The sequence below is a fragment of the Ixodes scapularis genome, unplaced genomic scaffold (genome assembly GCF_016920785.2).
Source record: "Ixodes scapularis isolate PalLabHiFi unplaced genomic scaffold, ASM1692078v2 PGA_scaffold5__190_contigs__length_132052651, whole genome shotgun sequence".
Classification (NCBI taxonomy): domain Eukaryota; kingdom Metazoa; phylum Arthropoda; class Arachnida; order Ixodida; family Ixodidae; genus Ixodes; species Ixodes scapularis.
The window spans coordinates 39,761,430-39,784,129 of NW_024609880.1; the positions used below are offsets into that span (position 1 = coordinate 39,761,430).

A 22,700-nucleotide genomic window follows, 5' to 3' on the forward strand; every position below is an offset into this window, starting at 1 on the left:
TGCCCCAGGCCGTGACACTGGAGGCAGATTAACGCCGTGGGCATGTACGGGAATACGTTCAACATCTTACCAAAGTACCACACCTTCCTGGAGATCCCTTCACCGTCGAATGTCACCAAAAATACCTTTTGTCCGAACGAGTGCGCGTGAATCACGTTGTGGAAGACCGAGTTTGTTTTCGACTACTTGGGCCGTTATGTTGGACGATACCCTGTGAATCACACCTCTGGGTATAGGGTACCGGTAGTGGACCTGTATGCGCACACCTTGATTTGTTTCATCGGATAGTCAGGTTGAACGTGGAGTGCGGTGACTTTGAGTAGGTCTAGTGCGTGCCTCTCGTCGTACCTAGTGATTGCGAGTGCGTTGGTGCGCGTGCCTGTGATGAAACTGGGCCCGTCGCTTCTACACGGTGTAGTAAAGGGCGATCTTAGAGTCTTGGTGATGAGTCCGGACTCGATATTTGTAATGGTTACCTGTTCCATCGGTTTGACGATCACCGTGATTCTGGGCAAGTCAAACAGCTCCAGTCTGATACCTTTCGTTGGTTTAGCTTTCTTGCGGCACACCGGAAGCCACGGGCTGCTTATATCGTCGCTACGAATGCTTTCGGACGCGTGCGGTAATGTTCCCTCTCCGAATATCTCTTTCGCCTCCAGCTTGGAGTTGGGGCCTTTCCTACAAAAGTCTCTTTCTGGGGTTGGTCGCATTCGGGTGATCCATTTCCATGTGGTTGTTATTACGTGTCGTCGGAGCCATAGCATCCACCACAGCGGAGGGGGAGCCACCGCCGCGCAGCTGTCACCAATACGGTGTTGTTCGAAACGTTAGGCTTAGCTGAGAGGACTAGCACCGGCGGCCGGAGAATCGGGCCGTCGTTCGCCGTTCTTTCGGTCGTCGCCAGTCAAAAATCGGTGTGATGTCGGTGGCGTGTTTGCGCAATTTTCTGCCCATGGTGAAGAGAAAGCCACGTATAGAAAATATAGCAAAGGGAAGCTATTTAATGCAAAACGACTCAACAGCTCGGAATTCCTAAATGAGGACGGCAGACGCGAACTCGGGTTTGATATATTTCATGGTGGTAGAGGCGCAGGTCGCGTGTATGACGTAATTCTCATATCCATAAAAAAGAATAAGAATGTAAACAACCGATTTTGGCAACCAGTCTTGAAGAAGGCCTGTCTCAGGTCGAAACGCCGACTCACTAAATTCTTTAAAACGCCAAAAACTCTTCGACTTCATTACTTTACACTCTTCGGCATCCGACACTTAATTTTCTTTATCTATTATATTTATACTTTCAGATTTGTTTAAAAAAAGCTATGACAGCTACACTTATGCGGTTTGTGCAGGTGAGTTAAACTGCCGGGAAGGGGGGGGGGGGGGATAGTATAGAGAGATAGTCGCAACTATTTGTCGTCTAATTAAGTAAAATTTCTTAATTCACTTTTTAATTAGTGCGAATAGACATATAGTTCCAATTAAAAACTTCCTGAGCATCATCGAAAACCACTAAATCGACTATTTTTAGAAGGATACAACGCCTTGACAGTATTTTACGGCGTTCCGTAAAAACGCTTCATTTGTACGCGTTTGTAGATTTCGGTTTCTTATCGGAGCGCATCTTTGCGCCCCCGGTCCTGCTCCCCGGTGGTCGCGGCGCGAAGCCATCCCCTCGCCTCCCTCGTAGAATGGAGGGAGTAGGGCGCATGTTTGTTGCGCTTCCCAGCCACTGGGGAGCAGGACCGCAAGATATATACAGAATGTCACAAAAAAAAAACTAATTTTTTTTTTTTTTTACTGTTAAAGTAAACTAGGCATCACCGAACGCTCTTTCTCCGCCCGAAGGTAGCGCTAGAGGTAACAACCAGCTTCCAAAGTTTCATCCCGATCCGATACTTCATTCGAGAGTTATAAGTGATTTTCTGAAAATTTCAATGGAAAAATAGAGCCCATTTTTGCCCGTTTTTGATTTCTGGTGCCATAGAGCCCCAGGTATTCGAAAACTCCTTCAGCCGCCATTTTCCCAATGAAATTTTCAGAAATTCACTTATAACTTTTAAATAAGGTATCGGATCGGGCTGAAACTTTGGCATCTGGTTGTGACCTCCAGCGCTCCATTTGGGCGGAGAATAAGCGTTCGGCGTGGCCTAGTTTATTTTGCCGGTAAAAAAAAAAAAAAATTTTTGTGACACCCTGTATGGTGTTTCACGAAAGTTGGATAAATTCATTATTGTGAAAACTACGCTTCGCAACAAAAAATGCTTGTGTCGTCTTGGTCGAGGGCCAGGGCCTGTTTAGAGAAATTATGAAACTCCGGGATAATTAAATTGTTAATTGTTTCTGCGCAATTAGCTTTTTAAATACTGTGTTTAACGGCATGGTTTTAATAAGAAAATTGCTCAGCATCATCGAAAAATACAAAATCAATAAATTGGAGAACGACAGAAGTCACGCGAAGCATTTTACGGCTTTCTGAAAGACCACACAAATTCAACGGGTTTTTAAGTTTCGGTTTGCAATCGGAGCGCATCTCGGCCCCGACGGCACCGCGCCCCGTGGAGAAACAATGCGACTGGCCTCTGATGCGTTGCGTGAGGACAGCGCAGCAGAGACCGTCTGTATCAAGATAGGTACCGTGCGGAAAAGCTGGGGGTTAACTGCGCTCGACTGGGACTGACCGAGAGGCCTGCGCAAGCAAAAGCGGCCATTAGACTTCCTCAGACCGGGTAAATTTGTATATCTTAGTTTTCGAAGGCATACGAAATGCTCGCAAGGAAGACAGCTTACATTTCGATTTTCTTGGGGAGCGGCGCGAAAGTGTTAGCCCAGCACCGCTGAAAGTGTTAGGAAAACTCAGACGAAACTGGTGATATTTTTTTTAATGTGCCACGATAGTTTAGACATTCGATGGTAGAACTTTGGGCGTTGTATTATTACGAAATAACGAATGCGCTGACTCACATTTATATAACTATCTCGTCAATAGTGATGTGTTGACCTCGCGCAAGCAATGATACTTTATCCAAATGCAACACCTCAAAATATTAAACTTTTTTGTTTTTTCAAATGAAATAGTTTTTAGAGTTTGCAGAAGACGAACCTTCAACACCGGAGTTTCGCAGTTACAATTAATGGCCACCTAAATCGCTAAAACTCAGTTAGTGAGAACAAGTCGAGGATCGTCTCTGCGTCTCCCCGTGACGAACATTTCTCTGTAGTCGTATGCCGAACTCGAAATCCGCAACGACACACTCGATGCATGCACGGCACGTTCCACTCAAAAAGCGCATTCAGGGGCAGTATCCAGACGCATTCATGCCATAGTCGCCTCTTTTTCACATAACATTTTACGTGAACAAAGAAGAGCAAACCGGGCCCGCAACGTACGTCCGCCATTGCAACACACCGTGACAATAACAGAATGGATGAGAAAAAAACAACTAAAACGCCCGAGAAAATTGAACATGTGTTTGCTAGTGCGTCACTCGACCTGCGTGTAGGAAATGGAGACCTTCTCCCATCCTTGGGGCCGTGCCTCATTGTTGTGTCCGGGTGTTTTGTGTAGTGCACGGGGGAAAATGGCAGAATTCTAAGTCGAGAGCCAAAACAAAATTGAAAAATAAAGTTCTCTCCAACCTGTACCACACGAGGTATAAAAGGTTAAAAAAAGGGGAAAAGGGCAGAAAGAAAGCTGAAGTGGAGAGGAGAGACCCCTTTTCTTCAACGGCTTTCCTCGTGCGGGACCCCCGCCCCGCCCCCCCCCCCCCCGCCTTGTCTATATTATGCTCCTCGCTCACGTGAGCGTTATACCTCTGTCAGGGGGGCACCTAAAATGTCCTTTACGCCAAAGGCCTTTCGACTTTTCAAATGACCTTGAAGTCCTGCCATGCCAAACAGCGCAAGTAAATGTTATTTAGACGATCTTTACAGCGAATAAAGTCTCCTAGCTCGTTCACGAGCTTAAAGCACATTCACGCTAAAAATGTAGTATTTTGGCGATATACATAAGCAAACAAAGTATTAAAAAGGACAAATGACGAGTTCAGTCGAGTGATTACAACAAAGTTCACTTTAAGCACAAGCAAGGTGCTTTTTTATTGCAATTAGCGTCTCCCGCTCACTGATCAGTTCTCCCGCTCCTTTACGTGCTTCTGCTACGCTTTTGCCCTGTTCGGATCGGTGTAGTGCTCACGCTTGAGTTTCTTCGCTCGCGTCCACGTTTGTTATCTCGATGGATCTTCCTACCGATGTTGATCCGACTAATATAGATCCTGCGTCTCGTGTCGCTTTTCTGATCTGCCTGCGTGCCCACCATGAAGGTGCTTTCGTATAGATGAATGGTTTCTTAGCGTCGATCACGGATACCTTGACGACAATCAGCCCCGACGTTCAACCTGCCCGACGAGAGGCTGATTGCCTCGAGGAAAGGCTTCTCGCGAACAGTGACAGCAGGAGGTAAGACCATGCCGCCGAGTGTCCAGGCGTAGTTTCGGGGTGAACGATGGATTGAGGGCAGTCTACAGCACCTGCCAGAGAGCTACTTCAAGCAGGCATTCCGGGTGATGCCAGCGACCTTTCGCTAGATGGGGAGCGTTCCTCGATCCCATGTGAAGCGCTAGGTGGCCCCTATGCGCCCGACCATATCGGTCGAAAAACGGGTTGGAGCTGCGCTCTACAAGCTGTGTTCCAGCGCGGGAGACAGGACCGTCGCAACGTGTCCAACCTGGGGTGGTCAACGGTTAACGAGAATTGCAAAGAGTTCTGCCACGTCGTCGTTTCCGAGCTGGAGCGTGGCTGGCTCGAGATGGTGACCGCCGTCAAACTCCCCGACCACGTCCGCGAGTTCCAAGATTGCCCGATAACTTCCGCTGGGCACAGCCGTACTTAACGGCTGCCACTTTTCCGTCTCGCCACCGAAGGTCAACGCCAGCGACTATTACAACTACAAGGTATTGTAAGTATCCTATTTAAAAAAATAAATGTAACTGCGTGTAATGAGTTGGAAATGACGAAATATTTCCAAAACACAAGGTGCTAGCAGGGGATTGGCAGCTCTCGGCAGTTTCAACAATGTGCCGTGCTAGCTCTGCTGTGCTAGTTGTGAAAAGCTTTCTTTTTGAACCTGTACCTTTAGGAAAACAAAACCTCACATGTCATGCGTGGAAAACTGACGCATGCATTGTATATTTTTATTCAGGTACAGCGTCATCCTCCTGGCCCTGGTAGACCACCGGTTCCGGTACGTCAATGTGGGGACAAAGGGGCGGTGCCACGACGCGCACATCTTTCGGAGGTCGGCATTGGCAAAAATTCTGGAAGGGCCGACGGTTCACCACGCAGATGGTCACCACCAACAGGACTGCCGTGCCGCCGCTGGTTCTCTGCAACCAAGTATGCCTGACGTGCAACATGCTGACGTGAAACATGCTGAAACCGTACGCGTGCAAGAATGTCACGGGAAAGCATCCGCAGAAAACGTTCAACAGGCAACTATCGTCAGCACGTAGGGTCGTGGAGACACTATGTGCTGACGATCAAGGCAGGGATCCGGTTCACTATGGAGCGGCTGGAGTGCGACGTCGACAATTCCCGCTTAGTTATTTGGGTGTACCGCACCTTGAACACCATTTGCGAGTACTTCAGCGATGGCGTGGATTCCCAGTGGCTCACTGAGAATGAAACGGAGGCCCGCCATTCCTGTTCAGCTCGCTTGCACCTTGGCATTTAACTGCATTATCATCATAACATTAATCCAATCGCCACCCCAAAAGCTAACCGTGCGCCTTTTACACTTATCATCTAAACGAAGTCATTTAGTCAGTGACCATCTCGACCGTGAAAAATGTTACAAATATGGTCAATGAAAGAACTGCTAAAGTGCAGGCGAGCTGGTGTAAGATATGCATGATGATTGAAACCTGAGTCTGTGGTTCGAAAACGGAAACTAGTGAAGTAGGAAGAAAAAAGACAGACAAAGTCTCAAGCTCAGATAAAATTTTATTGCCTCTACGCCTTATGTATACCTTCCCCGAACGTCGCCACCACCACAACGGTCGATCACCGAACTGCAAACAATCCACCAGAAATGCAATACACCGAACCGCAAACAACACATAAAAAAACAAAAGAGAAGCGTGCCCTATCGTTTCAATCTTCACCCAGTACACGTGGTCCAATACAAACAGAAACAAAAGGTCGTCACCACCACACCCGGAAGGACTTCAACGCGGACAGTTTGTGACAAGCACTTGGAAACACATAGTGACCGTTTCTAACTTCATCCCCCCCCCCCCCCTTTTTTCCCTGTATGAACCATGAATTACACACACTCGCCAACAACGCCCTTCATTATGATCCCGAACCCAACATGGCAAACAATTCTGCCGAAGCGACCCCCTCTCCTCTTTAGTTCACCCTGCACAAGGTCTTTACAGTCGAATAAACTTTTTGGACCCACTTCCAAGTTGCAGTGACGCTTGGCAGAGCTGGAAGCAGATGTAGCCTGTTTTGGGCTTTCTTTTTGCAAGAACTTTATCAATCCGCTGCTTTTCAAACGTCTTTCAACAGGCAACCTCCCATGGAGGACGAAGAAAAAAATCCTCAGTACACACAGAGAAGGAGCGAGCAAGAGAATCCACGAACTCCGGAGTGCGTGCGATAAACTGTGGGACATCCTCCTGGGGGGCTACGTGCCGTTCGTCGAAAGAAAATTCGTAACAGGGCAATTCGTAGCAGGGCAATTTGTCGCTTAGGGCAATCCGTCATAGGGCTATTCGTCGCTAGGGCATCTAGTCGAAAACTGGGTTTTCTTTTTCTAGTTTATTATTTTTTTTAGGAAGGTTTAGGGGAATTGGAAAGAGGGAGGGGGAGGGGATAGAACGTGTATGTATAAATATGAAGTTCGAAAGCCTTCCAAGAAAAGATCGAACACCGCCTTGTCGTCCGCGTTCTTTTGGAGTTTCGGAAAGGTCGGGGGCTGTTCTTCTAAACATGCGTGCAGTGTTGTATCCTGTTTGGATAGTTCACGATCCTTTGCCCGGTTTCGATACTATATTCACTTTTAAGCCGACAGTGCACGGGAGGCTGTATGTTCGCCGGGCCCACAGTTTGAGCCGTTCAGCAAGCGTGCGACTGTTTTGTAATTTCTTCGTTATTTAGATATAGCTTATCTTTTTTCGGAAAGTCCAGAACGAACTTTCAAGACTTACAAGATAAAGTTTCTAAAACGTCTTTGTCGTCCACATCCTTTTAGTTCCTAGTGCAGGTTCGTACACCAGCCAAATTCTATAAAATAACTGGTCTAAGCGTTTATTTTGGCAGTCGCAATGGAAGTCATCAGTACTCAAAGAGGCGGGGAGATGATGGTTATTAATAGGGTGACCAATCGTCATCTGGACGAATGACCCTATTACGAATTGCCCTATGACGAATAGCCCTATGACGAATTGCCCTATGCGACAAATTGCCCTGCTACAAGTTGTCCTGCTTCGAATTGTTTTCCGACGAATAATTCTACAGCCCTTCCTGGGCAAGGAATTCAGGACAAGCAAGGAATATCGACACTGGGACAATGTCAAGAAGATTTAGCATGTGAAAAGATCGCATGTTTTGAGCTCGATCAAGATGATGAAACTACGGAATGTAACTGTTCCTGACATTTGGAGGTATGACCAGGTTTGGTCGGAGTATCAACCAGGTGTAGTGAACCCTTGTAAAAAACCGATTTCGAGAAGAACAGAAGCAAAGCAATCCCGGAAAAAAGTCCCAAGTTTTGTATGAATGTAAAGCTTTCCAGACTGGATGTGTTTTCCGCAGTCCAGACCGTTGCACGGTACGTGAATCACGATGAAAGAGTTTCATTTGTCGATCAAACTGTAAGGAAATTAGGAAAGGTTATGGGGGACGCATAGCCCTCGGAGAGAAGAAATTTGAAAGGTGTAAACATGGTGAAGAAGGAGCTGGAATCAAAGTCTTTGAAACTCCTCTAAACGGATAAGTTCGACAGGTTTTGTTGTCATCCCGGAGTAGGTTTTCCGGAGAAAGACAGACGATGCTTTGGGCTTGTTTTTCAGGGAATGGAAAGAAAATTTAGGAAAGTAGAGGAGGGCCATTTGTAACGTACTAAAATATACGGAAAAGGATTGTGTAGTGATAGGCATCATGGCCCAATCCAAGACAACTCTATGTTTGAAATTATTTTTAAAGGACCTCAAGGTTGTCATACATTTCCGAGCCGTCATAAATGAAATTGGCACTTGGGAGAAGATCGTTTCTTTTTTTCTCCAACGTGGGTTAGGGCTAATCTCCTTGGATAATCTCTGTCCTTAAGAAATTTAGGAGAGCTTATCAATGTTATGAAGAACAATTACGGTAGAAAGTGTTCAGTTTTCTCAATGGATATAAAATATCTATGTTATTCTCTTGAAAAGAGAAGACTGATGACGGCGGTGATTAAACTGTTAGAGCTAAATCTAGCGAAATTTGAGTGAGAGTCGGGAGTGTCAGTAGATGGTTTCTCACAGTTCTGTACCGATTCCTGCAGTCAACAATTATTGAGTATGATGAACGGATGTAAGTACAGCAGGAGGGTGTCTGTATAGTCTCGTCGGTCGCGCCGCATTTGGCTGAGTTTTACCTCAAAACCCAAGACAGAGTTGTGGTTGGGAGGATGAGAGAGTTGGCCCGAGATGGACGAGGGGTGTTTATATAGTTCGTATTATTGTCACGAAAAAATCGAAATCCAGCAATCAAATTCAAGTGGGAGTTGAGACTTTGTCTACGTGTTCCCCACCAAAAGCTACTCACTTTTTCCAGCGATGCGACACATGCTGGATGCCACTGTTATAGAACTCCTCATTTTGGGTGTTCAGGAATCGCTCCACTTCAGCAATCACTTGGTCGATGTACTTGAAATGCTTCCCTCTTATTTGGCCATACTGGAAGCGTCTGCGAAATTTAGCCAACGTGTCATAAACTGGGACGTTGTCCCCGAACCACGCTTCCAGATTGGAATGAATATCCGTGGCATTGCTTTCCTTTAAATGAAAAAAAAATATAAAAAAATAAATAAACGGATCACTGCATGTGCTTGGCACCGACGGGCAGTGCCATTTTTGTTTCGATTCCCTAGCGGCGTTCCGAGCTACTATAGCATACGATGTTTATATTGTATAGAAACTAGAGGGACGCGCGCTCATGTTGATGCCAATATTTTTCTTTTTTTTTTTTAATTTTTTGTGCCGATAATACGAGGTTTATGAACCCCCTCGTAGGCTTTGTTCGAAGATACGTAGACGACCTAATTGTGAGCACTTTTCAAGATCACCTATCGGGTTCCCTACAAAATGTAATAAGTTCAGCGGCCCCGGAGCTGCGTTTCACTGTGGAAACAACGGAGGAGAATGTCACTTAATTTTTGAATTGACGTATTCATGTGGGCAATGGGCTGTGTTGGGAATATGGGAAGCAGGAGCTAAAACCCGTCCTATCGGAGCAGAGTTGTCATTTTAAAATTCTAAAGGCAGTGGTAGTGAAGTCTCTGACCCAGAACGCTCTAGAAAGGTCATGCACCAATTACATCGAGCAGTCTTTAAAAAGAAAACGGGGTTGACTGGAGAGGGCCGACTATCAAGAGGCCCGCATGAAACGGCAGCTTGCTTTGCAGATCAAAAGTAAGCTGAGTGTCAAGAGCCGACGGGCTGCCCATGCATCTCGTATTTTCAAGCCCTTTCATATAACTTGAAGGCGTGTGCAGAGAGATTTGGGTTACAACTGTTTTCATATATGATTTCAAATTAGCTAAACTGACTCCTTTTGAGGTAGGACAAAAAGAATGTAAAAAAATGCATCGCGAGAGATCTGTTCTTTGTGTGAGTGGAGTAGTGCACGAAATTTCCTTGGAATGCGGCTTTAATTATGTTGGTCAGACTGCAAGGTGCATTAACAATATGTTAACAAATAAACGGAATGTGCGGGTTAATGCTTCAAATACTGAGCTAGCGAGGCATCTTCAGGAATGCAATGCATGGACAGCAAACTGGTCAGAGGCAGAAATCGTACACAAAGAGCGTGAGGAGATGAGACGTGTTCTGCGAGAAACTGTTCGCATAAAACATCGGGAAATTGCATTAGCCAAGCGTCAATGCAACTAGGAAGTGAGTCCAAAAAGTTTATTCGACTGCAAAGACCTTGTGCAGGGTGAACTTAGGAGGGGAGGTGGTTGTTTCGCAGAGTTGTTTGCCATGTTGGGTTTGGGATCATAATGGGGGCCGTTGCTGGAGACTGTGGTTCCTTTCACGTCTAATTCAGGGGAAAAAATTGGGGGGGGGGGGGGGGGGGGGGAGTGGAGTAAGTTAGAAACGGTCATTGTGTGTTTCCCAGTGCTTGTCATACATTGTCCATGTCGAAGTCCTTCCGGGTGCGGTGGTGACGACCTTGTGTTTCTGTTTGTATTGGGCCCCATGTACTGGGTGGAAATGAAAACGATATGGCACGCTTTTTTTTTATGTATTGTTTGCGGTTCGGTGTATTGGGATTCTGGTGTATTGTTTATAGTTCGGTGATCAACCGTTGTAGTTGTGGTGACGTTCGGGGGAGGTGTATATAAGGCGTAGATGCAATAAAGTTTTTAGCTCAGTTTGAGCCGTTGTCTGTCTCTTTTTCTTCCTACTTCACGAGTTTCCGTTTTTCGAACCACAGTCTCAAGTTTGAATCATCATGTACAAATATGGTGTTGCTTTTGCACCAATATCGTTCTCCAATATTGTTTTTAAACATTCCAAGAAGGGTATCTCTTACTAAGAAATAACGGTAGACACAGTAATTACCTTTGACAGTCTATAAAATAGCGTACCCAAAGGCTTTCCGCCGACATGTTTTCCCTTCGCCGCATAAAATGAACCCCTACGCGCCGGCCCGTTTCCGTGGCAATCACATCGTCTCTTGCGAAAAAAAAATGTTTTAAGGAATAGAAAAAAAAAAGAAACAGGATGATTTTTTTTTTGTTTTATTTGGAAACATTTTTACAATATGCTATGTGGCGATTTGGGCAGTTTGCTACTTTAAACCCATGTGACGGCTGAAAAAACGGTTAGAGATGGCAAAAGAAACACGCTTTTCGTGTGAGTCTTTAGACCCATGTGACGGATAAGAAGACAGGGCGCTGGAAAAAACCAGCCTTCTGCGTTAAGTCCTTATTTCGAACTCTTTGTGTTCGAGTTCCGCCCATTGGAAAGTAAGCGAGAAGCGCCTCAGCACGCACCTTGTATCGCTGTGCCGTGCTCTTCTTCCGCAGCATAAAGGCCATCTGTTTTAAACGCCGTCACCATGGCAACGAACCCCGAACGACCTTTTCGGACGGCGCGTGTATCACTGGGGAGCGTGTTAACCCACTCCCCGCTTGCGTTAGCGCCGCTTCGCGTTACGAAACTATTACAATTTGGATAGCAGAAGGCTTTCGTTGCCATGGTTATGGCGATGAAAGCAAATGGCCTTAATGGTGCGGAAGCACACTGCAGCGTAGCTATGCGAGGTGCGTGCTGAGGCCCTTCCCGCGCGCTTTTCAATGGGCGGAAGGCAAACAGAAAGAATTCGAAATAAGGACTTAACGCAGAAGGCTGGTATTCTCCAGCGCCTCATAATGTGACAAGCCTTACACGAAAAACATGCTTTTAGACCAGAGTTTGGATATGTTTTTTTACAACAATATGGATCTAAAGTATCAATGTGCCGCAATTTTTAACACAGCTAAGCAAAAAATAAAATATAAACGCTTCCAAAGCACGTTCCAAAAAATGCAAAGGGAAAGGACCCCAGGACAGCGGTCAAAAGCCGCATGGCCAGTGCATCAACGATAGCCGCGCTCGCGTCGGCGCTGGCTTGCACGACGTGCTGGAGCAGAGGATTCGATCGTTATAAAGTCAGCTTCAACCCTTAAACATGCTCCCTCCTGCAGTATTGGATGTTACGATTGTCTGTGGATACCTCCCCCTGCGTACCGAAACAGTAAGTGCGTCGCTAACGGCGGCCGTCGGCGATGATACACCGCCATCTTCCCCGCGCGTTTGGGAGATTAAAAAACACAGATGCACAATGCCTTATGAGTTAGAATGGCTACTTTTGTTCGAACGTATCCCTCTCGGATAGTCCCGGTCGAATGCAGTTAGTCCAAGGCATTTGCGCAAGGTACCTAACTCGAACCAGATTGTTTCTTTGAGGAGCAAATGGGAGTTTAGAGGACCAAATGTTGCCACTAGTCCTTTGAGACCATCTTTTGTCTTAGAGTGTACACTCACCGTCAGCCCCATAACGAACTGTCTTTTGCGTCGATCACTCGCCGCGACTTTCGATGATGCAATTTATGAAAAGTCGAGAATCGCAGAAGAAACGACTGGGGTTTGTGAAGAAAGAAATCAACGAGAAACCAGGTGGTATCCCTGAGTACGTCACTTGAAAGGCGACCAAGAGTTGAGATGTACCTTGACATTCGATTTGTTTCATTATCGTAAAATAAAAACTACCGGGCGGCAGAAAATAGGGTTTCCTGTTAACACAGGAAACCCTACCGCGCACTACCCCCCCCCCCCCCCCCCCGCACACATACACACACAAAGTGGGGTAGCTGCGGTGGATGCAGTTCGTGACGAAAGCAAATGGTTGGGACTTCGTTGCAATTCTTATATAAATATATGAGCCCCTCCTTGCCTAGAACTCTTCATCTATTGACAAATACAACCCTGCAAAACACGTAAAAAATATTGTTTTAATAGATACTCTAAAACGGATAATGGAAGCCGTAACGGCCTGCCGTGCTTGAAAAGAACGTCTCCCAAAATTGAATCCTGCTTTGCTGTAAGGGTGCGTCTCAAACTGTTGACTAGTGCATCTGAGTTACCCAGGGCGGGAAGATTGAACAGAGCCTAACTTCTCTGATCAAAAACTGTGGCAACATAAGCGGAAAAAAAGTTCCTACAAGTTCTCCTTGTGCATGATTGGTTGCCTCCCCCTTTTCAACGGTTTCAATGCAAAAGTAAAAAAAAAAAAAAAAGAATTGAAGGGTTTTGGGAGAGGAGACTATTCTGCCTTTCTTGCAATTAAACTTTGTACAAACCACCTCCCTTTCACGATAAGGAAAGAGGGACATTTAAGACAAACAGACAAGACAAGCCTGTCTTGTCTGTTTGTCTTAAATGTCCCTCTTTCCTTATCGTGAATTCATAACCAACACGCCCAACCATCTACACCTCCCTTTTTACACCTGGTTTACAACCTAGGTGGGGGGCTCACCGAGAAGGAGGTTTTCAGTTATTGTAAAAATGCAATAGTGTTTGTTGACAATGAATACTGCAAGATACCCAAGTTGGGAAGGGCATTCCGATACCATAGATGCATCGTAAATGTATTTGTCACTAATCCAAGTAATTTTTTTAATGTATCTCGACACAGAGATAGAGATACTCGTAAGTAGCTCTAAGACATTATCGCGATACATATATATTCCGATACAGCCCAGCTCTGATGTTCATAATCAAATGAGCCTACAGTCTTTTTGATCATACGTTCTTCTACATATATACCTATAAACGTCTCCTTCGGGTGTCTAGACGTGTTTTCTTTCCACTCATAGATATCTGTGGTCATGACTGTTAGCAAGGAGTTGGAGGAAGTTGAGTACAGTGCACCTTCTTAACCCAGGATCAGAAGTCCGTTTGGCTCTCCTCATTGACGTGTCAAAACCAGGCTCTGTGGCAGCCTTGTTCGACAAAGTTAAGACTCGTTGTCATGTGCATTTGTGCACTGTGGTAAACAGTGCCGGCTTCTCGCGCACAGCAGAGTTTATGAACACTAGCGAAGACCTGTTACACACCCTGATTGCAGTGAACATACAGGAGGGAATACAATCCTTCGATGGACCCATTGCCTCGAATCTTCGTCAATATTTGCTAGAAGTGTCAACGACGTTCAACGTCAGTTAGAGTCACTATTCAAAACCATTTTATTGGTGGTTGCGACATGTTCGGCGGAGCGACGCCCTGGAGTTTTGTTATTCCCGTCATATGCAGTTGTGAATAATCAGTAGCAGCAAATTCACTACTAAACGTAACCTTGGTAGATTTAGCATTATACTAATATTAGACATGTTGTAAAGACCGCACAATCCACTGTCGCTGGATAAATATTCCTCCCGTTGGGACTGTTGTGGAGATTGTTTTGACATGTTCATAGCGCTCTAAGTAATATTTGACAATACCAGATATAAAGAGAAGAACGCGAGGACTTATTAGAAAGACTGTTAACGTTCCCACATGTAAGATAAAGCAACCGAAATTTGTGAAACGTTCGAAAATATTTTAATTGAAGTTTAAAAAAGAAAGAATACTACCGGCACGTAAATTCGATATATAGCTGAGTTCAAAGTAGGAGTGTGAGAATAAGGTTCGCATCGAATAGAGCTCTTCCATTCACAGCCTTCACCTTGCTATGGAAACCCACGAATACCGGCTCACTTTGCAGCGTTGAAGCTAAAGAATGCTCTGCGTTAATAGATTGGAAACAGTAGTTGGGCTGCCCTAGTTAAAATGACATTCATAAGTTACTTACGAGAAATGCCTCTACATGGGTCGCTAAAACAAAAAGTGCAGAAAAGTTTTTTTTTTCTGCAGATTTCGTGCGAAGCTCGTTTGCTATTTTCGCACGTGTCTTCCTGCCTCTAATTGATTATAGATACAAGGTGGTTTTTGCGGAAGATTTTAAAATTTCCCAAAATATGCTGTTTTCGATAAAAATTAACTTTTGCTGGGAACGAAAAACCAGCCGTGGTGGACGTCAAGGACTGGAAAAATATAATAATTAGCAAGATAATTAAATAATATTTAGGAATTAAGTTTTCATTAGTGAAAATAAACGATGTTCTAGTGAGACACTTGCTAGGCATAATCGAAAACCTCTAAATCAACCCTTTTTAGAAAGATATAAGGCGGGGGTAGGAAGCATTTTGTGGCGTTCCCAAAAAACAAAACAAAAGGACACGCAGTTTGTAAGTGTTTCTAGGTTTCGATTTTTTATCGAAGCGCACCTTTGCACCAGCGGTCCTGCTTCCCGGTGGTCGAGGCGCGAAGCCATCGCCTCGCCCCTCTGGTAGGATGGAGGGAGGTATGTTGAACGTTATTGAGCGTCTCGGCCGCTGGGGAACAGGGCCGCGGGCTCGGAGGTACGCTCCGATAAGAAATCGAAACCTAGAAAGCGTCCAAGATGAGCGTTCTTACGGAGCGTCATAAACTGCTGTCCCTACCTTATATATTTCTAATAAAAGGTGATTTAGTGGTTCTTGATGATGTTTAGCAAGTTTTTCAGTAGAACCATAGGTTTAGTTTCCCTCATTCGAAATTAATATGTAAATTTTAGCTAATTATCTTGCTAATATTTATGGTTTTGCAAGTCATTATGTCCGCCAAGGCTGGTAGTTTTCTCTCGCAAAGAGTTTTTTTAATCTCGAACAACATATTTTTAAGGACTTTAAAGACCTTTGCAGAAGCACTCCCTATAAGACGCTTGTTTTTAGACACGAGTATGGTGTTTTGCTCTTTCACAAACACATGTATTACGAAAGCGCGGTTGTCTAAATGTTTGCTCCTCTACCGATTTTATTCTTCATTTAATTTTTTTTTCCCAGGGATATTTTTTGTGCTTTAACTGGATTCATGGACAATAGTGTCAGACAAGGCGAGTAAGTGCGCTATTGTGATCATTGGCATCGTCGAGGCCATGAGCTGCCTCATGAATGATAGAGCCCACGTGGCGTCAAAGCAGGCGTCCCGGGCATCACCAAGAGCATTGCGCTTGAACTTGCTTCGGCCGGAAAGCACGTGAATTTTGTGATACCAGGCCTCGTCGAAACCCCTTTGCTCCTCGACCATACAACCGAAAAGGCATAGACAATGGTGGCCGCACGCACTCCCATGGGAAGGCTGGGAAAGCCAAAAAAATAGGCAACGTCGTGGCATTTCTTGTTCGCCTGAGTAGTTCCTTTTTCACGCGTGAAATGATACAAGCGTCTGGCGGTGTTCACATGTGATGAGCGTGCGTTTTGTACTGGCAATACAAGGCAAGATAAATTCTTCGATCTCTCAGCAGACTGCGCGTTTGAAATGCAAGGGAGCACAGTTAAATGAAATTTTAAGTTTCTGAAAGACCCAAATGCTAGTTGGTTGAAGTTCGAGGAAGGTGAAAATGTTGTGCTGGCTTCTATTAACCAACCTAAAAAAAGTCTAGAAGGAAATTCAAAACTCTGTATAGGATTTTGTTACAAAAGTAACGGCGGTTCATTCCAGAACTGCTGCATTAAATGCCATGCACCCTGATTTCGATATAATCAAAATAACTTCACTTGAGACGTGTTCCTTGTGCCTGTATATATTGTCAACTAAAAATCACGACAGTGTGGAATTTCTAGAGCGTAGCTTTCACGCCACTCCTTGCTAGTGAACCACGACTACTCACACACCCACCAAAGCACAAGGCCAACATAGGATAACCGGGAATATTTGTGTCCTCCTGTCATGGCGGCGGCAAGTGGCGCTCACCCTGTATATGAAAGGCCCAAAATAAATGGAATATGCAATATATTTTTTTAGCATTCTATAGAAAAAAAAACATAAAAAAACAACAACACAAAAAGCACTGAAATCTCGTATAGCTAGTGGATGATAAAACCATACAGCGAGCTTAAGACCCTTAGGGTCGATCCGGTCTCCTGCGTTGCCCACGTGGCGCTGGGACAAAAGATTTGTTAGGTCTCGTTTTGGATAGTAATGCTTGAGCGCCTCAAACTTCAACACATGTTTATCCTTAATCTGATACCGCAGCCAAGGCCACAAGAACGAGAACTCTACCTTTAGCTTGCTCCTTTGGGGGAAACAGAAAAGCACCGATGCAGCCGACTATTGAAAAAAAAGAAGAGGGAGCTCCGGTAAAAACAAACCAACACAGTACCATGCAAGCGCCCAGCAATACAACACAAGTGTTCCCAGGTCGAGACACTTGCCAGGCGAACTTCTGCGTAATAAATACTAAGGCTGCCGTCAAAAGCACACAGACGACATTAGAAACAGAGGGAATTGAACCTTCATTGTTGATATTTTATGCCCCTTGGTAAAGAACGTCAGACGCAATATCCGTATTCGTTTTTAAGGACGTAGATAAACGGCATTGTCAGTCCGTCTATTATTCCCAAACCTTATTAGGCACAGTGCCGCGAAAAACATCAAACACTAGAATCATCGGAAGCGAACAGGACCACTGCACAGCAGTCATGCTCCTGAGCGGACGGCTAGCATTGGTGACGGGCGCAGGCAGTGGAATCGGTCGTTGTGTCTGCATGGCTCTAGCGGCGGACGGTGCCATTGTAGTGGCGGCGGATTTGAATCTGGAGAACGCCACGAAGACAATCAATATGCTGCCAGGTACGTGATACCTTGTTCTTACTTCCACGCTCTTCAGTCACCATATACATATCTGCGTTCATCCTAAAGGCAACGCAAACATAATCGGAAGGTATTTACGGATGGAACAGTCATCTGATTGTCCCTGTACTGGCTGGTGTGATAGTTTTATGAAGCCGGCATAAAATGCGAAAGTTAATGAACGTCATCGATGAGACGCTGAGAGCCCATATCGAGTTTGGTGAGCAGTAACAAAGCTTGTTTCGGCTAAGCTAATTAATCATTCAAGGCTAGTTTACCAAAAGGCTTAAGAAGCACTGCAACAAAAAATAACATTTAGATGGCTTAAATGGAACACATATTCGAAACAAAGTATATATAAAATAAATGTACCGCATTATTAACTCTGCTAGATGGAGTTTAAGTGGAAAATACAAAACAAATTAGTCGTTAGTTTTTTATGCAGCGGGAGTTTAGTCTGCCAGAACAAGAATAAAAATTGTTCCTACTGCACATAAAAAAATTCGCCGGTGCAGTACGACTGCTAGCCTATTGGTCTTTATATTGCACCACGAGGTAGTGATGCACGACCGCACACCGGCACGAAGCACATCCAGGTCGAAACGGGCAGGGGCGGGGGATCGCACCCCGTATCGGTTTCGCAGCAAGAACCATTGCTCCACGTGCTCTGAGCTGGTAAAGGATGTTGAAACTTAGATCTACGAACGCGGGACTCCAGACAGAAAGGAAGGAGAAGCGGGGTCCCAATATGAGAATGCGCGTTAAGAACGATTGATGGCGGGCCGTTTGCATGCTCTAGAGTACATTAGCGTTTTTGTCAGAAAATGCTTGGCTATTAAGTGCCGAGATGTCAACGAAATGTCAATGCTCGACATTGCAGTTACAAGGGCTGCCGATCGCTTTACATCATTTACCTTACTTTCACTTTTAGTATTTGATATAAAACGGAGTGTTTCCGTTCTATATAATATTCCGTTTTGAGCATGCGTTCTCCAACAAATATCTGTAAACATTTCTCCCATTCGTCTACACGTGTCTGTTTCAGTTAATAGACGTGTGCTGATGACGTCGGAAAATTATTGAAAAAATTGAACACAATTTGAGTATAGCAATCTTCATTTATGCAGGATCTGAAGTTCATTTGGCTCTTCCCGTTGACGTGTCCGATTCAGTTTCCGTGGCAGCTTTGTTCGACAAGATTAAGACTCGCTGTCAAGTGCCCTTGAGCATTGTGGTGAACAGTGCCGGCCTTTCACGCTCTGCAGAGTTTATCAACACTAGCGAGGAACTCTTCGACACCATGATTGCAGTGAACTTAAAGGTGGGAATACAATCTTTGAATGCATCTATTCTAATTGTTCCTCATCGACGTTTACTGGAAGTGTTGAAGAATCTGGGCATCAGTTCAAGGCGCTATTGAAAACCTTTTTCTGTTCGTGCTGCTTCTTCCGTCATGCACAGTTGTAAATAATCAGTACCAGAAAATTAATCACTAAACGTACCCTTGGCAGCTTTGACTATACACTAATCTCAGACATGTTGTAAAGACCGCACAATCCACTGTAGCTTGATAAATATCACTTCTGTTGGGACTGTTGTGCAAACCTGTGTTACATGTGGATAAAGCGATATGGAATATTTTACGAAAAGAGATATCACAAGAAAGCGTGAGGACTTGCTAGAAACACAGTAAAGGTTCCCACACAAGTGAGGTAAAGCAAAGGAAATTTCCAAAACGGAAAAAATATTTTCAAGGAGTTTAGAAAAAAGAAAAGACACTACAGGCACGTAAATTATATATATAGTTGTGTTCGAAGTTGGAGTGTGAAATAGGCGTTCGTATTGGATATATCTCTGAAATTCACTGCCTTTACCATGCTAGGGAAAACCAGGAATACCTGCTTTTTTTGCTGCGTTGAAGCTAATGAATACTCTGCTTAATATATACAACACAGTAGTTGGGAAGGTTTAGTTAAAATGACAATTACAATTTACTTACAAGAAATGCTCGCTCACGGGTTTGCAAAAAAATGAAAAAGGTGCAAATAACCTTTCTTTTACAAATTTAACGCGATGCTGGTTTGTCATATTTTCATGTGCCCTCGAGTATCTAATTGACTGCATATGGAAGGTTTATATTTGCGAAAGTTTTTGAAAGCCTCAAAAATATGCTGTTGGAAATAAAAGTATACTCTTCGTTGGTAAAACAACGAGATAGTTGATTCAAGGACTGCAAAAATATATTAGCGAGATAATTAACTGATATTTAGTAATTAATTTTAATGAGAGAAAGGAAACATAGTTTTGCTGAGAAAGGAAGTGACGAATGCCAATGACGTAAGATATTAGGTAGGGGCAGCATTTTGTGGAGTTCTGAAAAAAACGCCGCGTTTGGAAGCATTTCTAGGTTTCGTTTCTCTACCGGAGGGTATCTTTGCACCCGCAGTCCAGCCCCACAGTGGTCAAGGCGCGAAGCCGCGTCCTCGCCACCCTCGTAGGATGGAGTGAAGTATGGGGCACGTGTGTTACGCGTCTCGGCCGCTGGGGAGCAGGAGACCGGGAGCAGAGGTTTTGCTTTGATAAGAAAACAAAACCTAGAAACGCGTCCAAGCTGGGCGTTCTTACGGAACGCCGAAAATTTCGGCCCCTGCCTTATATATTTAAAAAGAAGATCTGATTTAGTGATTTTTGATGATGCTTAACAAGTTTCTGAATTGAACTATATGTTTAATTTCACTAGTTATAAATTAATTTCTAAACTTTAGGTAATTATAATGCTAATTATTATGGTTTTCAATTCTTGACATCCGCCAAGGCTGGTTGTTTGTTCGCGCTTAGAGTTCATTTGATCTCAAACGGCATATTTGTAGGTTTTTTTAAAAGCCTTCGCCGAAGCACCCTGTACAACTCGCTTGTTTTTCGACGCGATTGTAGTTTTTGCCCTTTTACTCTCACACTTAATACGTAAGCGCAATTGTCTAAATGTTTTTTTTCTACGTATTATATTCTTCATTTATCTTTATTTTAGCAGGGCACCTTTCTTGTCAGTCAAGTGGCTGCCCGGACAATGATATCAGGCAAGACGAACAATTGCGCTATTGTGAACATCGGCAGCGTCGTGGCCAAGAGCGGCCTCATAAATAATAGCGCCTACGTGGCGTCCAAAGCAGGCGTCACGGGCCTCACCAAGAGCATGGCACTTGAACTTGCTTCAGCCGGAATCCGCGTAAATGCTGTGCTGCCGGGCCTGGTCGAAACCCCAATGGTCATGGACCATACAACTGAGAAGGCACGGGCAATGGTGGCCGCTCGCACTCCCCTGGGAAGGCTGGGAAAGCCGGAAGAAATAGCCAACGTCGTGGCATTTCTCTGCCGTCCATGTAGTTCGTTAGTAACGGGTGCAATGGTAGAAGTGTCTGGCGGTCTTCACATGTGATGAGCTCGCGTTTTGTACTGGAGATACATGGCACGATATATTTTAGTATATCTCAGCGGACTGCGTGTGTGTGAGATGCGGGAGCGCGCTGTTAAATGAAATGTTAAGTTTGCTGTAAGATCCAAACCCTTGTTTGGTGAAGTTCGATGAATGTCAAAACGTTATTCTGGCTGCTATTAACGACCTTAAAAAAAAAAAAAAATCAATTAAATTTTTTTATCGCATATTGTTAAAAGAGTAACGACGGCGCAACCTAGAACTGCTGCATTCAATGACTTCCACCAAGGAATGGGCACAGCCGAATAAACTCTTGTTCGAAGTGAAATAAAAATAATTTAAATATGGAGCGATATGAAGTATAGGTCACTAAGGAATAACCTAATTTTTTTCGGTATCGATGACAATGCACAGGACACGTGACCCCAATAAGAAAAGGATGTGATGTTTCTGTGATTAAAGTTTTCGTGTGTATGAGTGACGCTTGAACATATAGCCCGCGCTCATGTTCTGGGAGCTTTTGGGACTGCGAGATATCGCACAATAATGGTACAGTTCGGAGATTTCATAACTAAGTATCAAATTCTCTCGAGCAGCTCAAAACTTAAAGATAACCTGATTTCGATTGCGGAAAAGTATTCCCTAGACGCAGGGCTGGTGAGGAAAAGTTTACTTCAACATCAGGAAAGAGAAGGGTCAGTCTTTAAACTGCGTCTTAAAAAGGTTTTCCAAAACGGAAAGTGTTTTATGTAGAACAATCTAGATACCTGGAGTGTCTATCGGCTTTCTTCTTCAGCCGTTCAGCGGAGTCGTGAGCGGACAGTCAGCTAATGACGCAGTTGCGACAGGGTCAACTGTTTCCCAACAATCGGTGAGGGGCAATGAGCGTGGCAGTTTCAACTGTAACGTTTTAGGATTTTTGCTAACATTAGAAGTATGATATGATAACGTGATCATTTATCTTCAGTGATTGGTCCCTCTAATGCATATTTAGTGGTTTTAACTTCTTGGTTTTAACATAAGTTTCTTTTTCTGCAATTGTTTGTAACATTGAGATATCGTATTTCATAGCCAGAAACATTACAATGACTATAGGATGGATAGTATTGGCAAAGCTGGTGGGGGTGTTTTGTTGGAAGTAACCAACATATTTGTTCCTTTTAATGAGTTAATTGCTTGTGCTCCTGAAATTATCAGACTGTGTTTTTTTACTTTACCATAAAGTGATGATTAGAGTTGGTTTCCGCCCTATCGAAGTGCTGTACACTTTCTAATTCTCCGCACAATTGCATGAACCAAATTACTGTACTCTTTTCTGGTTCGCCTAAAATTTGATGGATGTTTTTAGCTATTAAAATATTAAATGATCTGGTATTTGTTTTGTTTTATACTTTTTTACCATCGAAGCAAACATGTTTGATGAGTTAATTTATAATTTTCACCTGGTTCAGCTTTTTGGCAAAGATCAGTAGTTTTGGATCGTTTTTTATACCTATGTGAACCAAAAAGGAGACTTCAAATTTATACCGAAATTAATTATGAGGCCCGCGTAAAATACCTAGGGTTGCATTTTGACGAGCACATGACCTGGGAATATCACGTGGATTACATAAAAAAGAGGTTGAGAATTGCTTCTTGATACATATATCAGGGATGGGCAGTATTTCAAATACAAGTATTTGAAATACGTATTTCAAATACTTGGTGTATTTTGCATTTGTATTTAATTACAAATTGGGTAATGTATTTGACGCGTGTATTTAAATACTAAGACATGGGTATTTCAAATACAATTGTAATTAAAT

General features: G+C 44.0%; 1 protein-coding gene and 1 pseudogene across 1 annotated transcript; both read left to right on the top strand.

Annotated features, from left to right (window-relative positions):
* LOC115322560 overlaps window positions 1–16,075 on the top strand; it is a 30,202-nt pseudogene extending 14,127 nt beyond the window's left edge.
* Window positions 16,076–17,311: 1,236 nt separating this feature from the next.
* LOC8023892 ((3R)-3-hydroxyacyl-CoA dehydrogenase-like) lies at window positions 17,312–20,898 on the top strand. Its single transcript, XM_002403486.5, has 3 exons — window positions 17,312–17,462; window positions 18,590–18,783; window positions 20,494–20,898. Exons 1-3 carry the CDS (start codon window positions 17,312–17,314, stop codon window positions 20,896–20,898), a joined length of 750 nt encoding a protein of 249 aa, XP_002403530.3.
* The last annotated feature ends 1,802 nt before the right edge of the window (window positions 20,899–22,700 follow it).

Coding starts and splice junctions, on each gene's coding strand:
- LOC8023892 (XM_002403486.5), top strand. CDS start 17,312: ATGCTCCTGAGCGGACGGCTAGCATTGGTGACGGGCGCAGGCAGTGGA. Junction 17,463..18,589: donor GACAATCAATATGCTGCCAG/GTACGTGATACC, acceptor TCATTTATGCAG/GATCTGAAGTTCATTTGGCT. Junction 18,784..20,493: donor TGATTGCAGTGAACTTAAAG/GTGGGAATACAA, acceptor TTATTTTAGCAG/GGCACCTTTCTTGTCAGTCA.